At 33.2% G+C, this 16,554-nt stretch overlaps 1 protein-coding gene across 14 annotated transcripts in view; it reads left to right on the top strand.

Annotated features, from left to right (window-relative positions):
• Positions 1–16,554, top strand: part of LOC123691161 (RNA-binding protein Musashi homolog Rbp6) — a 390,351-nt gene that overhangs the window by 208,416 nt on the left and 165,381 nt on the right. Inside the window, exons 1-2 of one of the 14 annotated variants that reach the window (XM_045635432.1) lie at positions 12,674–12,830; positions 13,910–13,997. The exons of 7 other annotated variants lie outside the window; for them this stretch is intronic. In XM_045635432.1, coding sequence (XP_045491388.1) covers positions 13,986–13,997 — 12 coding nt within the window. In that variant the 5' untranslated portion in view covers positions 12,674–12,830; positions 13,910–13,985. Of the gene's footprint in view, positions 1–12,668; positions 12,831–12,850; positions 13,276–13,313; positions 13,334–13,896; positions 13,998–16,554 lie in introns of those variants that run through there. 6 more of the 14 variants (XM_045635434.1, XM_045635433.1, XM_045635435.1 and 3 more) reach the window with 6 other exon arrangements.

The raw sequence follows: 16,554 nt of genomic DNA, 5'->3' as shown, positions 1-16,554 counted from the left end.
GTCACTGAAATTGCTAGGTATTAAAGGGATTATCTCAAAAGCTTCCGCTCTCTAATCGATGTTCAACTCGGTTTTACTGTTTTAGATTTACAGAAATGTATTTAACGTAAAGAATATATCTCGTGCATTTGAACACATCTTTTGAGAAAAGAAATGTGCTCTTTGTTGGTAATACAAAATGTTTATTATAATATGTTCTTATGTTACTCAATGAAACATGGATACTACTTATTCAAATGTGATTTCATTTTGACATTCGATATAATATTTAAACACTACTATTTATTTACTTCTTTAAGATTTTACAATCGATAATAAAACAACAAATATAGCATTAAAAATTATACACAGCCTGTACATATCCCGCTAGTCTCAATTTACGTAACATTTCACAAAGAGATGCAAACTAAACAATATTAGTTACGATTAGTTTGGAGAGCTGTCAACGCCAGACAGGTCGTGGGTCGTTTTGGGCCCTTACGCGCCGATGCACTTGACCGAGGGTGCACTCAGAAGTACTAAAGTGTTCTTAGCTATTTTAGTGAAGGTTAAGGAATGATTTATGTGCCAACATTTACATCTATACACTGTTTATAATTATACTGATCCATCAGGCAGCTTTAATTAAAGGGGACGGTAATAATTGTCGATTGATTAACATAATATAAGGCTGCCGAAAGGATTGTGCTTTCAAAGGATAGAAACCTTTTTAGTTGATGGAAGCTAGCGTTTTATAATATTTAAAATTTTACCTACACTGCTCCCAACGTAAATCGCCTTTTTAGTACTATAAAACTGTTGCTTAAGTGAAACGTAATTTATTGGACGGATTAGAGTTAACTATAGCACCCTTAAAGTTTCTTTAGTGTTAATATTTTGTTTTGTCACAAGGATTCTGAAGAGATAAAATAAATCAGCCTATATTATTTTTATAAAGATGCTCAATAGCTCAAAGATGATCAATAGCTTTTAATATTTTATTATTACTATGAATTTTGATTAAATTATATTAATACTTAAAAATTATTTACACTTCTACATCGATAGCTTTTTACATTTATCATTTTTGATTTTATTAAATAATTTATACAAGATTTTTAATTAATTTTCGTCACTTTACAATCAATAAAAAAAAAGCTACGCACTAAATATTACAAAGAAAATATTTTTATGCGTTTATTGGCCACGGAACCCCTTGTAGTGGACCCTCTAATACTTTCACGGCAACATGGTCGCTACATTGCATTTGTCAGCATTGTTAGCCACCCGAAAAACTCCCCTACGATTCTCTTCTTAAATCACCTTCTATAGAACTATACAATTCACGCTGTATTCAGTTATCTATATCCAATGTTCTAAAAAATGGCCAATAAGCCGTTTCAATAGGTAATTTACCTTGGTATTATGTCTTAAGTTAGTTGTTATTAATTATCTCACATTAGATACAAATAAACACGTACAATGTACATAGTGCTTTTTTTATTCCTGTAATACCTATATATTATTTCATTTTATGTTTATATTTAGAAAATACTTTTTATAATTTATATACGTTTAATTTTATCATATCATACACATTATTTTAACAAGCAATCTAAAATTGTATATTGAAGAAATCCTGGCTTCATAGTTGATTTAAAGCGGTGTTCCCTCCCATTTTCGTCACAATAGCTACATGTAAATAGAGATTATTAGCCGAAATCCTTTTACCTCGCTTGCTAAGCGCTTTTATATTATACAATTTGGTCAACTAAAACATTCCGTCAGAACGCGTTGACTACGAAAAACATTTATGAGTTCCTGCGCAACTTTCTAATACTGATGAAAAGCTTTTAGCTTAGAATATACTTAGCGAATTTGTAGTTTGTATCTTCAATCTTGTTTGTGATTGCATCTATGTAAACTTGTATTTGTACCGATTGGATCTTCCTACGTCTCTTCTATACAAGGTATTATTTATTTATGTAAATAGTGTCATACTACATCATAGCATTACGGTATATTAAAAGTAAAATAAGTATGTAAATTGTATAAAACATATGATAAGCAGTGTTGCATTTATTCTTCTTATTTAATTTCGTATCATCGTCTATCCATGATATGCTTGATATAGGCTATAAAATAAAGTGATTGCATAGTATAGACGAAACAGTAGAGCTTGATTTTTCATCAACTCTATTAATTATAAAATATCCCCATGATTTTGTTTTAAAACTACATAACCTGTTACATTTCTAGCAAGGTTTTAACCTACATTAAAACAATCTTTATGAAAATTTAACCCAAACACATTTAAAATAATAGCACACACACACACATCCTTAACCCAGGGAATTCCATTCGAATAAACGCATCTTCCGCTTGACAAAGTCTTTACTCCTAAGAATTATATCATTCATCCTTTAAATGGATTCCAAAGAGGGAAGCAATTTCATTTGTAAGAACCTGCTCCTGCTTATAATCCGTCCAAGGTAATAACATTTCATATTCGTAATAGAATCATTCTGCGTCGCCTGGAACTTTATAGTCTCATTTTCATTGTGAGCGCTTAGTATATAGACTTGAGGAATTGTTTTGACATGAGCCCTTGCTTCCGATCTGATCGGCTTTAGTATCATAGATCATTCCGAACGATAAACAAAATTGTTACAATCATACATAAATGTTTCATATACTTACTGAATTTATATTTGAGATGTAAAATTGCAAATAATTCATTTTTGTTTTTGTTATGATAATGTCAATGCAATTTTTAAATATTTGTGAAACAAATGAGAAAATAGAACAAAAAATTCTTCTGATGCGAAGACTATTAAAACAAAATATAATTATAGTAGTTAATGTAAACGCCTTCATTAAATAATACACAAATTTGTGAGAGGTTTGTAAGAAAATAATGTACCTACTAAACGATATTTACTTTATGATTATCGAGTGGAAAAACTTTTGTTACTTTTATTGTTATTGTTTCTGAGTTTTTATTTAATTATCACCATTTTTTGTTTGTTCAGCTAGACCTATATTGTCATTGTATTTTGTCTCAATTCAAATAAAATTTAAATTTAAATACAAAATTTACTTAGAAAATGTTCCATTATTTAAGATCTTTGATAGAGAACTTGAAACCTAAGAGCCAACATTATTCTTAAAAACACCAAAATATATTACTCCACGACTCCGAGGTTATGATATCGAATTAATACTTAGTTCAAAGGGGAGAGTGCGTACCTCCGGAGGTGAGATGGCCCGAGTTCCTTGTGACAAGATTTATGTAAGGACTTTTGTGTTTGAACGAGTAGTTAAGCCAGGGAGCTTAGCCGAGACCCATCTACATGCGCTCTCTTTCACGCCAGAAACCTAACAAAGTATAAAAAGCCCTTTTGTCTATCCTCTCACATCCGCTACACTTTTCTTCGACATGGAAAAAACGGCTTGTTTTAAATTCCACGCATAGACAATCATATACTTGTGCATATTTTTTGCAATTTCTCGCCATAGACACATCATCTGGCGTGGATGAGTTTTTGTTGGAACGTAGGAAGTCCCTTTGTCTTCAATGTGAAAGTCAGAACAGTTGTAAGAAATATCCAACTCTCCGTAGAAGTATAAATAGGCATTGTTTTTGAGAAAAATCTCAAGCAAGACTTTTGTGTCGCTCTGCGAATGTATGCATTCGAGCAACATGTTACTGTTCTGTGCCGTGTCTTTTAATCAGGTGAAACCGCAGATGTAATGATATTTTATGTATGAACAAATTTTATTCAATATACTTTACCAAACAATAATATGTAATGAACAGACACGAAGGTACAGTTTACTGATAAAGTTTCTATTGTGTGAATACTTTTATTATCGTATATTAATGGATTTCAAAATGTTTGACTTCGCATTCATTAAAGGAAGGACAATATTTTTTATAATATTTTAACTTATTGTCTAGCTAATCTTTATTTAAAATCGTAAGGGATAGGTATGCCTTACTTTCATATTCTATATCGAAAAAGGTAGTCATATGTAAATGTCGCATAAATTATAATATTCTACAAATAAAATTGAATAAATAGCCTTCACTAAAACTCAATTCTCGCTCGACCAATTTTATTTTAATTGAATTCCTTATCTGATTTCGAATAACGGCTGGCAGGTCCTACTTATTGCAATCTTGATTTAGAAAAAGTTTCTCCAGAGACGCTTTCAATATCACATTATTTCAGTATTTAGTGGGAAATATATTTAGTTTTCCTAGAATAACATACACGTGGCTTGCAATAAAGAAAATAATAAATGAATGTCGTCTTAATGCGGATAATGCGTAATATTTCTAGAAGTGCTAATATGATCGTATTTTATAGCTACTTACCTACTAGTTTATTATCTATACGATATAATTAACTTTTATAGCTGCATTATGAATTTATTTATAATATCAGTTTGAATTCCCGCTTTTATGAAATTTTATTCATAGATACTTACAACCACTGCATCATTCGACGAAAAAGGTGATATAGTATATAATATAAATTATTTTTAAGTTTAACATTTAAGTGAAACAAAAATAACAATTTTTCTTTATACATAAAATGTAAATAAAGATCTACGTTATTTAATATGACTCCAGAAATACGTTCTATATTTCAAAGGATTCCATTCCGACTGTAATAATAACTAAGTGTACAAACTTGACTGACTTTGACTTTAATAAATTAGACAGAGTCGAGTGAAAAATAGAATAGTTTCAGAAGAAATAAATGCAAGTACGTAGGCTCTCCGTCTCCCGAGGTTTCAGCGCGACTAAGTACGGTGTAGTCTTCATATTATTGCCTCAATTAATCATAACTTTGTGTTAGTGAAATTTCTCTGGTGGGTAGACGGTAGACCATTGGTGCATGAGCTCACGAAAGCATGAAATTGGATCGCAGAACCTTAGCGCTCACTTGCGAAACTGGGACAGACTGATTTTGATATTATGACAAAGTGTGCTTTTTATTCTAATATTAAAACTAATTGCGTCTATCATTCTCTTCAACGCGCGAGATGAATTAAGAACTTGAATAATGTTTTTTTATTCATTTTCATTATGATGTGACGGACGTATTTAGAACGAGAAATTATTGTTTGCGTCATAATTAAAAAATAATATTATTACTTCCAATTAAGTGGCGTGATTTTACTGGGTCTTTTAATAGAAAACTAACTATTAGTTCATACTTTTTAATATTCAGGTTTTCATTATGGCATAATCGCAAATTATTTTCATAATATATTATAAAAGTGATCGTCCGTTTCGTCGTCGTCCGTTCATTTCACGAAAAAGGGATTTTAATACAATATAATAATGTTATTTTAAATAGTTAAGATGTACAAATTATAGCAGGGACGTCACAAGTTGCGACGGGTGCTACGCTCATACCTTTGTCGACTACGCCACTTGCTACGACGCTACGCCGTAGTCGCGTCTTATTTATGTCTCCGTATAATTTAGAATAGTTTTTAGCTAGAATTTATTATCACTTATTTTAAACTGTTGCAAGAGTAATACGGGGAGTTAAGGAATCATATGTAAAATAATAGTCAGTTAGTATGAGATCTGGATTTATTATTGTATTTGCTTAAACTCTGTAGAAGCTCATTTTTTGTTTTACTTACTTTTAATAGAGAATTTTATTTGGTCAAGGGATTGTTTTTATATGCATTCATATGCATTGAAACGGATGTTAAATGTACAGTTGCATTATTACACATTAGATTGGTAACAAGATCACTTTTTATTTTATATAAAAATAGAAAGCGGGTTGGAGCGGTCCACTTATCAAATGCAATTAATCTCTTATTGATTGCCAGCTATGAATATCCTACTGCGAAATCTTTGCTGTTTTCTGGTAACAATCCTGTAATAAACATGACCCAATTCGTGTAAGGGGAAAACTTAACTCCTACGTACAAAAAAACACCGCGCTTTGCTAAAATACTTCTGACGTTGATAAATTCATTGTACATTTTTTAGAAATGGACGAATTTAAAGAGTTCCAGTAATATAAAATACCGCGAAAATATATGTGGATAAAGTTGTGAAAAATAATTATAATAGTTACAAGAATATAAGGTATTACTTTAGTTACTAAAAGAGTCGATGATCATAATGTAGGTACATAGTAATAATTACACACAATCCATGCACATGCACATAATTTGGTGCATGTGAAAATTGAAGCGCAAAATAAAAGGGAGTAAGTAAACTCGTTTAAAGTACTATGTACGCTGCAATTAATTGGGATTAGTGTGTGAGGTCGTGCGTTTCGTTTCCCGGTTATTTTTCACGTTAGGAAACTCGGGGCCGGCGCTCGCGCCGCCAGATTATTGAATTAAAGTTGATAAGTGTATTAGCCAGTGTTGTTGCTCCATTCTCTTGATTAATGGCCGACCGTTGCTTTTTCTCTCTCATTTATATGATAATGAGTCAGCAGCCGCGACCGAACACAATTATTAAGTGTAAATGAATGTAGTCGGTAACGAAATCGCTTTTTGAAAAATGACTACGTTTCGAATTTAAAACGATCGCCGAATTGTCCGAATTTTAAACGCTCGACGTTAAGTTTATACAAAATCAACTTTGCTTATTTCCAAATCGGATTATGTTAATTAAGCAGCTGCCGTACGAACGGTGGAATCGTAATCGAAAACGCCTGTAGTTGTTGATTCACCTAATCAGTTTGTTTTGTAACTCGCATTGAATAAACTAATTTGAATGATGAAATCAAAATCAGGCTATTGCGACGCGCGAGTAAAAAACACATCATTTACATATTAAATTGGCATTTACTTTATAATATTGTTCTTGTGTATCGTAGGTGGGAAACTTTTGATGCTTTGTTGGTATGAATTTCTTATGAATTTTGAACTTAGTTTTTGGTAATAATGGCTGGTATTAATTGCGTCTAACAATTTGCTTCTATTGTGTTTATAATTTTAAGATAATAATTAACAGTATAAATTGTGATAGTATTCAATTGAATAAAATGTTTAAATTATTTTTTAAAGCGATTCTAAAAAAAGAATTGAATTAATAAATAATTCAATTCGAGTTCATTTTATCTTAAAATATAATACAAAGTATCATTGGAACAATATTTACTTATCTATGAGGGATTAAATTGGAATACATTTCTACTTATATATTCATAACACGGTTCGCTGTATTACAATGTGTATATTATTTACATAATGAAATAAAATATACATTTCTATCTTGTGTTATATTGTATATTATGCAAATGAACGTTTTTCCGGTTTTTACACAGAAAAAAAATCTTAATAAAGTCATCTGTCTATTTTGTTACTGATCTCTAAAAAGGCTGAAATGATTTTGATAGGAACTCACTTGTAAGTAGATCAAGTAAGGTGTAAATTTATTAAGAAAATAAGCTCGAAAAAAGTCACAGGCGATAAATAGTAGTATCGCAAAATAACTTATCAGCGTGACCTTTACAATATAAAATATCGATTATATTTCAGTGAAATATGAAAGCTCCTTCATATTTCAGTTCTGACGCTATCCAACATTGAAAGTTTCGAAGACCGCCAAAGCATTTATTTAGTCTTATCTGACGCGATAACGATATTGATGGAGTGTTGTAAAATTCTGTGTAGTTTGAGGGGCGAGAGCTGTCAATCTGGGATAGACGCGTCGACAGGTATCAATGGCCGATCGCTGCGGGCTGGTTCAGTCCCTGACGGACTGCCATACTACGGCGACAAAGGATTACCTAACTGAAAGGCTGCAAGCAATTTTACCTGTCCATAACTCATCGGCTGCTTTTTTCGGAAACAAAGCGCACTGCGACGAAACGTATAACGCGTACGGTTTTAGCTAACTTTTTCCGTAATATAAACAAAAACTACGGCAGATTGTAAGCGGATAAATTCTTTCATAGTCACATATTTCGGTCACAAGGTAGTCGACATCTATTATGTTTTAGTTGCGAACATTGTGCAGCGTACGGCGAACTCGTAGCGCAAACTTTTAAAGTAGATTTTGAAAATTGTTACTACAAACCGAAGTCCGTAAAGGAAATCAAAAGCTAGCTGTGCTTCTGTCAAACACTATCAAAGTTCAACCGAGGAGCAAGACAACGGTGGAACACACGCCGAAAAGTCGCCCTAGCACAATAGCTAAGTTTATTTGTTAGAAAAACTGTACCAAAAAAAAATATGACGTTTGAAAAATTACACGCATTCACAAATCATGCGGGCCCTCTTTTGTGAAAGTTTGGATGCTTTCAAAGGACTTAAACTCGTTCTTTAACCGAAAGATTTTCTTCCCTACCCGTATACGTCAAATGTTTGTTGTGTCGCTGTAAATAGGATTACAATACACTTTTCTTTAAGTCAATATCTGAGAACTATCCCTAAAGTGTCTCGTATCTTTTGCTACATTCTTTTGATTGATCAACTTAACGTTACAATGAGCATTATTTCCTGTGATTAAGTCATGTATAATATAAGATAAACTAAATATATCTTTAATATAATCATATAAATACATTTTCAATAGAGAAAGCAGATCTATCGATATACATTTCTTAGTACTAAAATATTTTAATTTCGCTTGCCACGTGCCGTGCGTACCTTGATTATTTATAGGTCAGCAATATACTATGCCAGTAGCTAATAATAAACATAACAAAAAACACAAGTGGTCGGACGTCACCGGTGTCTGTGAATCGAGCTTGGATTAATCGAAGACTGCAGTTACGATTAGTCGATGATTAATGCTCGCACGGCGACGCCATCTGTCGAATTAATTGCTTCATTTCCTCTAGACGGCACAAAATGGAATTTTGTACTACGATTCGTAACGTTCGACGGTTTTTGTGCGGAATTGTACACTTGTTCAGGTGTGTTATGGACTCTGTGATTTATTGCTATTTTACAATCAAATTGGATTTTTTTGCACTCGTAGGTATGACGATTTGTTGTGTAAAATGTGTCGAATTTAACATGTGGCTTGACAATTTCACGCATGTGGATAACTTGTAACGATATATTTATGAAGTAATCATGGTTGTTATAAATATTTATACATATAAAAATATGTAGAAAATTTAAAACAAAATCACTCATCCAACATAATGCATGTTTTTCCTAGTGTTAAAAGTATTAAGACAAAAATTTCTTCAATAAATTCAAAGTAAATTTTCAATGTCAGCTTTAGAATTTCGTTATTTTGATTTATAAAGACTTTATAAGGAATTAGTAATGCTAGGCAGATGGCAGAGATTGAGAAGGAGCTGTCAATATAAGCCTTGGAGCTATTAAATACGGATCAAAAGAGCCTTCAGCTTTAGCGAGAAAACCGGTCCAAAATCTTAAACCAAGAATTACATCAATCAGTAACAAAAGTCTTAGCTGTTTCTTAAATAAATTAACATCGATACGATCTATTGTCGCATCGCGGCCTTTGAAACTTGTTATTGCAATTAATTTCAGCTTGAAAATTTAATAACGGCACAGTGAGAAGGCAATTAAAAATGGATTACACGTAAAAACGAAGCAAGTGGCCCGTTTAAGTTGGAATCGAATCGAGTGAGATTAAAGCACTTGTCCGGTGGGGATTATGGCCAACCTAGTAGTAATGAAGTTTGCTTCGTGAAAATCGCCAGGCCTAACTTAAGCCTTGTCCTGCCCGGTTTTGATTGTATTTGATGAGTGTTTTATCTGTTTTGTGGCATCGCACTCGAATCATCCGATAATCGCTGGAATTTAACTTGCTTTTAATTATTAAAACGTTTATTCTTGTTTGTGTTTGTCTGGTGTCTTTTTGTTTAAGTTGCGGATTGTTTTCATATCGATATTTGACATTATATTTGCCATTATTATAAGTATTTTATTTATATATTGGTTGAAAATATTTTTAATATAAAAAAACTAAAGAATTCATCACACTTATGACTTATGTGACAAAACTATAATATATAACTTTTAATTGAACGTTTTTAAACAGTCAACGCACTCTAATTACCTTGTTTGCAACTAGATGGCGTTCTATGCACACATCTGAAATTATCTCTATGTATTCATCTCGAAGTCTTATCACAATGCATGTGTATGATGAGTTTTGGAAGCGTTTATTTGAATTTGAATGGTTCCTGAAATCAGGGATGTGTCGATGCGTCTGAACCCCTGAGGTATTCCTTAGCAAAGCCTGTCGTTACGTCACAGTAGGCAATTGTAATTCGATTAGGAAGCACTGTACGATCCCTTACGTACTTAACAAGATGGAACAACCTCGCATAGGATTGTTAGAATGGTAGTGTTGTAAATGTTATCGCTATGGTGGTTTTACAAGTATTATTCGATTGCTGAACATCATAATCTAATTACAGTAGGAAGCAATTGTTATGTGTTTTTGATTAATGGAAATTGAAACAGTGAAATAACGTGTACCTATTCCATCAAATTACGGATAGTAGAAAAGAATTAACATTATCGTAGCAATTGAAGCAGCAATATAACCTTTATTCCTTCAAATTAGTCCCGAATACATATACGTCTTCATAATATCAAAGATCGAACAGGAATGGCTAATAAGACAAAACCGATATCATTTAAAGTATAAGATTGTACAAAGAAATGTATCGGAAAGCGGGCGATTTACAAAACGCCGTCCCCACTCAAGACGAGGTGCGTAATCGCTCGCACATCCCGTCTCAGCCGCAGATATGCGCCTATTATTTTTCATATCTGTTTCCGTGCCGTGTTGGTGATTATTTTTAATTCCAACCGTTTCGTTCTCGGAAAGCACACAGTACAAACTGTTTTGTGGACTTTTTTAATGAACGCCGCCAACGTTACGACTTTGACGTTTACTTTGCCATTACACAGCAGCTATCAACGGATGTTACTGCCACTAGAGCACTCAGTGTGAAATAAAAATGTGTTATTATTATTTCTTTATTTACCAGCCTTGTCACTGAAACGTGCTTGCGCTTATTTTGATGTGCGCTTTGGACCGCACTAAAATATTACTTATAACTATTCTAGTTTTAAGTGAAGTCTTCATTAAAATTATATTTTATAGACATAATCTTGAATTATTACTCCTACGTTGAAAATACACTATAAAGACACAGCTACGTTGCTGCATTCTTTAAAAATAAAGCCTTAAAAGTGTACAAACTTTCTTTCCTTCATAAGTTAAGAAATACAAATTGAATACTTCTTATTCTAAAGCGATATTTAATAAAACAGAACTAATATTTCAGTGTTTAGACGAATTAATATTTTTATATTATATTTGTTCCAGACAATCAAGAATTACAAATTTTTATGAGTGATCCAAAAGTATCAAACTCCTGTATTAAATACTTTTATTTTTTTTTACATAAACTCCCAATTTCTACTGTGTACACTTGATATTATGCTTGTAAACATTCTAGCTATCTCATAGTATGTTTAATAGGTATCTATATTCCTTGCTTACTAAAATTGAACACTCTATTGCTAACAAATAATTTTCAAATAGGTTTAAATATGAACAATGGGTTTATCGCGTAAACTTATGATATTGTGCGGCGTAACTTTAACAAAAGCACTGGGTAAACTTTCTTAACATTGTGTCATTGTGAATCAAGCATAAATCTCGATGTAGGTATATTAAAATCTAGATTACAATATAATTTCACATCACACAGTATCCAATATAACTGATAAATACAAGTTTGAAGAAGTTTTATACGCTTTGTGCGCCAAGTTCATATTGCATTCGTCAGCGTCTTTAAAGTTTTATTGCACCAGTATAGGTACTCACAACACAATCTCGACAGCCTTCATAGCTCTTTGCGTGAAACTAAAACGAATCCGCATACCGGCCACCGAAACAATTTCAAAATGGAATAAGGGTACCTCATACTTTGCATGGAAATGTCGAGACGTCAACGTTTACAAATAACTTCTTTCTGTCGTCAAAAGAGTTTTTGTTTTCCCCTTTACGGAAAGTTATGACACAAATATGAAAACATTAGAATTGAATCGCCGCCAAATATTAGGAGATGAACGCGACTAGAATCGGTGCATACCAATCATTGGACAACCTGCTCGTTCCGTCGCGTCGTAAGGCACTACACGCGTCTCTACGTCGTAGACGACAGCTACGGCATACCTACGTACAGTTACAGCGTACCCAATGATTTCCTGATTAATTAATATTATTATGTTGCTATACTAGCCTATTTATTTTCAGTGTGCATTACGAAATTGTTATTTATTGTATTGTTATTTATGATACCACAACATTGCTCAATATTACAAGGGAAAATTCCATAAACTAGCCTCATTAGATATTTGCTAATTTCGATAAATCGATGCTAATCAGAGGTGAGAGTTCGACAGCCGGTACCATCGAAGAATATTTCAGAGCCGCCGCGGTGATAAATCAAACTCGAAACCGTAATGAAAGCGAACGGATCGCGTCGCGAGGAGGGAGGAAAAAATATCACGGAAAAAATCAGGTGCGTCCCCCGGTCGGTGCCGAGAGAAAAACAGTCGGGCGTCGCGGCGCTGGGAAGGGGGGGCGCGGTGGGGTGGGGGTGGCGGTCGATGCGGGGCGGGCCGTGCGCGCGCTGGCCCGGCGTGTGGGGCGCGTGGGGACTCCTCGCTCGCGTTCACTCGGCCGCGCCGCTCCTCTCGCGCCGACGCCGGCCGCGCCGCGCGTTCTCGTCACGTGTCCGCTCCGACTTTACATGTCCAAAGTGCTCAAGTCAGTGCTCCCGATCGCAACCGCGCGAGTGCTCCAGCCGATCTCCGAGCCCGACCCGACCCGCACGCCGTTCAGGGTTAGTACGCCAGGAGCGTCTTTCGCGCGTTCAGCTTTTCGGTGATCGATAGCGCGCGTTTTGAAAAGTTTATTTCGGGAGCGTAAAGTTTGTCGAGTGGAGTGCGCGCCGAATGCACTTTGCGGGGCTGCGAGTGGCCGCCGACGGGCGCGCGGCGCCGTTGTGTCGCTCTTCCTTACCTACTCTCGGCCCTCGATAAAAACAACAAACAGATTAATCGACCTGACCGTGCAATTTATTCTGTTGCTAATCTCGTGCGACTCCTTACGTCGCGGGCGACAATAATAATCGGGATTCAGCCGTAAAGTTTTGTTGTAATTTACGAAATTGGCGATAAGATAAGAGTCACTATATTAATAGGCAGAAATAAAATTGTAGGATCGCATGTAACGGTGATATTAACTGTGAACGCTTCAAAGTCGCCTGCTTTTTCTTGTGTACGTCGGTAGGCTGTTTTATGGGAAACTAAATTGGGGAAAACGAGTTTAAATTAACAAATTTCGGTCAGTATGAACGAGAGCACATCGAGGTGACTTATTAATTATTTTTTTTAGTTGATTTTATTTTTAAGCGCCTCATTGGTTTAATATTTTTTTTGCAGTGTAATGATGCATAATAATCATGTATAAACATGATAATAACACGATTTCTAGATTTTATAGTTTTGTTTAGAGCGTAGAAATATTTTAGTTGAAGTAAAAAGTAGATAGCATATTTAGAACTTTGAAAATAAATAAAGTAAAAAAATAATAATCGAACAAAACATATTGAAAATTAGAGTCAATTTATAAATAGTGATCAGCAACAACAACAGTAATATTCTGGTAAAAATTAAAAAGTTATTAATTATTTTCAATGTTTAATTTATTGCTCGCCACTGAGTTAAAAATATCACCTGTAGCTGCTCGGTGCATCGCTTTTATGTGTTACTCGTTCATACTGCCGGATGCAACGACTCGGCATTGTTTAAAAACGCGCCAAAGATCTGTCATGAATACATTGCATTATATATCTGTTATTAATGTGTGTGATATTCGTGACACAATTCTGTGAAATAATTTATCAGTGATCTATTTCAGAAATTAATAACGGTCAAAGCGTAGATAAACGAAAAATTAAATTTCAACAAGTCGCGTTTTACAAAAATAAATCACCATGACTGGTGTGGTAAGTTCATGATTAATTTTAAATTTTAATAATATTTTATATAAGGTGTTTCATGTTCATACTATCATAGCATCAAAATTTTTAAGCAATATCCATTCAAGAAATAACAAATGAATTGGCCTAAAATCACATAGAAACATCGAATCATCGTATCCACGACGCTTAATACATGTTTTGCGTGACTTCTCATAAAAAACTCAATCATACAACACAGAATGTATTGTCTACATTTCCATTGTCAGCAGTTGCATGAAAAATAGTTTTTGTAACTCTATTTACATCGACTCCATTGTGCCAAGTATCTAGACTTCTACTTCAAACCTGGATACAATTGCAATTTTTTACGATTCAGATATTACTGATGTATTCATTAAAAATAATGATGCTGGTTCTCTTGCAGAAAGTAGGTAATATTGAATGAGCTTCGGCAATCAATAATTATATTTTTAAGAATAAATGTTTAAAGGGAGCTTTAATATTATAAATGTGCACTTAGACAATTTAGAATTTTAGATAGTACATAAATATAGAGTTGCTTATGAAATAGACGGACAGGAGCACATCACACAATAACACAAAATCAACATAGATTAGACCTAAGGCTATACGCATGTTAACCTAGATATACCTACTTATAGATATATTTTTTGTGCGAATATTGTAAATATGTACCTAATTATGATACTGTAATATGATGAGTACACGGAAGTGGTATAGATTCCGCTAATGCAATTGTTCTATACATAAATATACATAGATAATATATTACAACTATGGATTTTCTGAAAATGGAAAAAAAATTAGAAGTAAAATTGTAGAAATATGAGGCATTTTTTATATAATCATTTTATAAATTATGTTTATTTTATGTTCAAAAACGTCGGTATAATAATGTGAAAATAAATTGTATTATAATGCGCAAAGGTAGATAAATATATCACTATAGATTTTCGAAAACTGATACATTTAAGAGTTGAATAGAGTCAATAATGAAACAATCAAATAAATATACTAAAAATAATAAATAAATATAACTATATTAAAAAAATGCAAAACAAGATTTTTTTTAAACAAAAATGTAACTAGTACAGTTTCACCTGTTGATCGAATCAACTCATTTAGAAGTTGCTCAAACGCTATCGTACTGAAAATGCTGTGTATAAGAAACGTGATCGTTTTAAAGTAAATACGTATTTTTGTACAAAATCTTTGATCGGTCAATACTTTTATGATATCAGCTTGAGATGCGGAGACGATTCTTTGTTTGAACCTTGTAAAAAATATTATCAATGATATGAAAATATAAACGATTTTAAAACAAAAAAAATTCTTTGTCTACGTTACCGGTGTGATTGTTTATTTTTTGGTATTTCAAAATTGTCCAATGCAAATAAACTAGGTATTCAAAAAATAGTCTTCAAATGTATACGTGAATAAAATCTATAGGTATCGAATATTATCCTGATACGAATTGATCCTTACGACTTTGACATAAAAAATACTACACCAGTGTAAAATTCATCGAGATTGAACTTTACATTATAATTTTAAAACTTTACAATGTTTTATAATTTTTTCCGATGTTAATTTATTTCTGATTATAATTAAACTTGATAAATTCGATATTGACTTGAAAAATTGGTAAACTTTATTCCAAGCAAACAAAATGTAAAACGCACTACAAAATTCAATGCAACTCGTCACATCTCTTTCGCTATAAAGTTTCAAAGTAGCAAAACCCTTTTAATAAAATAATATAAGCATTCCTCTTCAATGAAATATTATTCAAGTTAAAATAGTTTACATTCACAATTTTTATCTTCCTGAAAGTCTTTTTTATCGAAAACAAATTCGTTATTTTGTGTTGTGGAGGTCAAGAGTATAAATAGAAGGTATACATATTTTCCTATCAAAAACAACAAAAAAGCTTAAGAATGAAAATGAAAATGAAAATATGTTTATTTCTCATACACACAGTTTTCATATACAGAAAATGGATGAGTCCTCCTAGTAAGTTTACAAAAACCTGTGTAAGGAGGACCCGTTTACAAACATAATACGTGTGCAGATGTATGTCTGTGAGTGAGTGTGTGTGTATGTGTGTGTGTGTGTGTGTGTGCGTGCGTGCGCGTGTGTGTGTGTGCGTGTGTGTGTTTGTGTGTGTGTGTGCTTTTAAGAATATTGGACTTTATTCTATAAATATACGCGGCGCTTCGTTATATTAAGAATGCGATCAAAATAATAAAAACTGTATCGAAAACAGTAACTAATAAAAGCTTTATATACCTAAATACTAACTCCACGTTATTTTACATTCTAAACCAGTTGGAAGTGTAGCATTTTGAGTTATAAAGTAATAACGAAAATAAAAGTTCGTGCGATAACACCAAACAATTTGTTTGTGACAAATCGTCGAGATAATAAAAATTACATCGTCCAACTAATTAGTTTTTGATTCAAACTGTCACTCACGAACACTGACAAGCCTTGGCAAGCGTTGTAAAGTGATACCTATAGGCTTCGCGAGGTATTGGCCAAGTTCCGCCATCCTAACAGC

This window comes from Colias croceus, chromosome 4 (genome assembly GCF_905220415.1).
Source record: "Colias croceus chromosome 4, ilColCroc2.1".
Taxonomy (NCBI): domain Eukaryota; kingdom Metazoa; phylum Arthropoda; class Insecta; order Lepidoptera; family Pieridae; genus Colias; species Colias croceus.
Note: the sequence above shows the minus strand (reverse complement) of the source record. Positions and strands in the feature narration are given on the sequence as shown.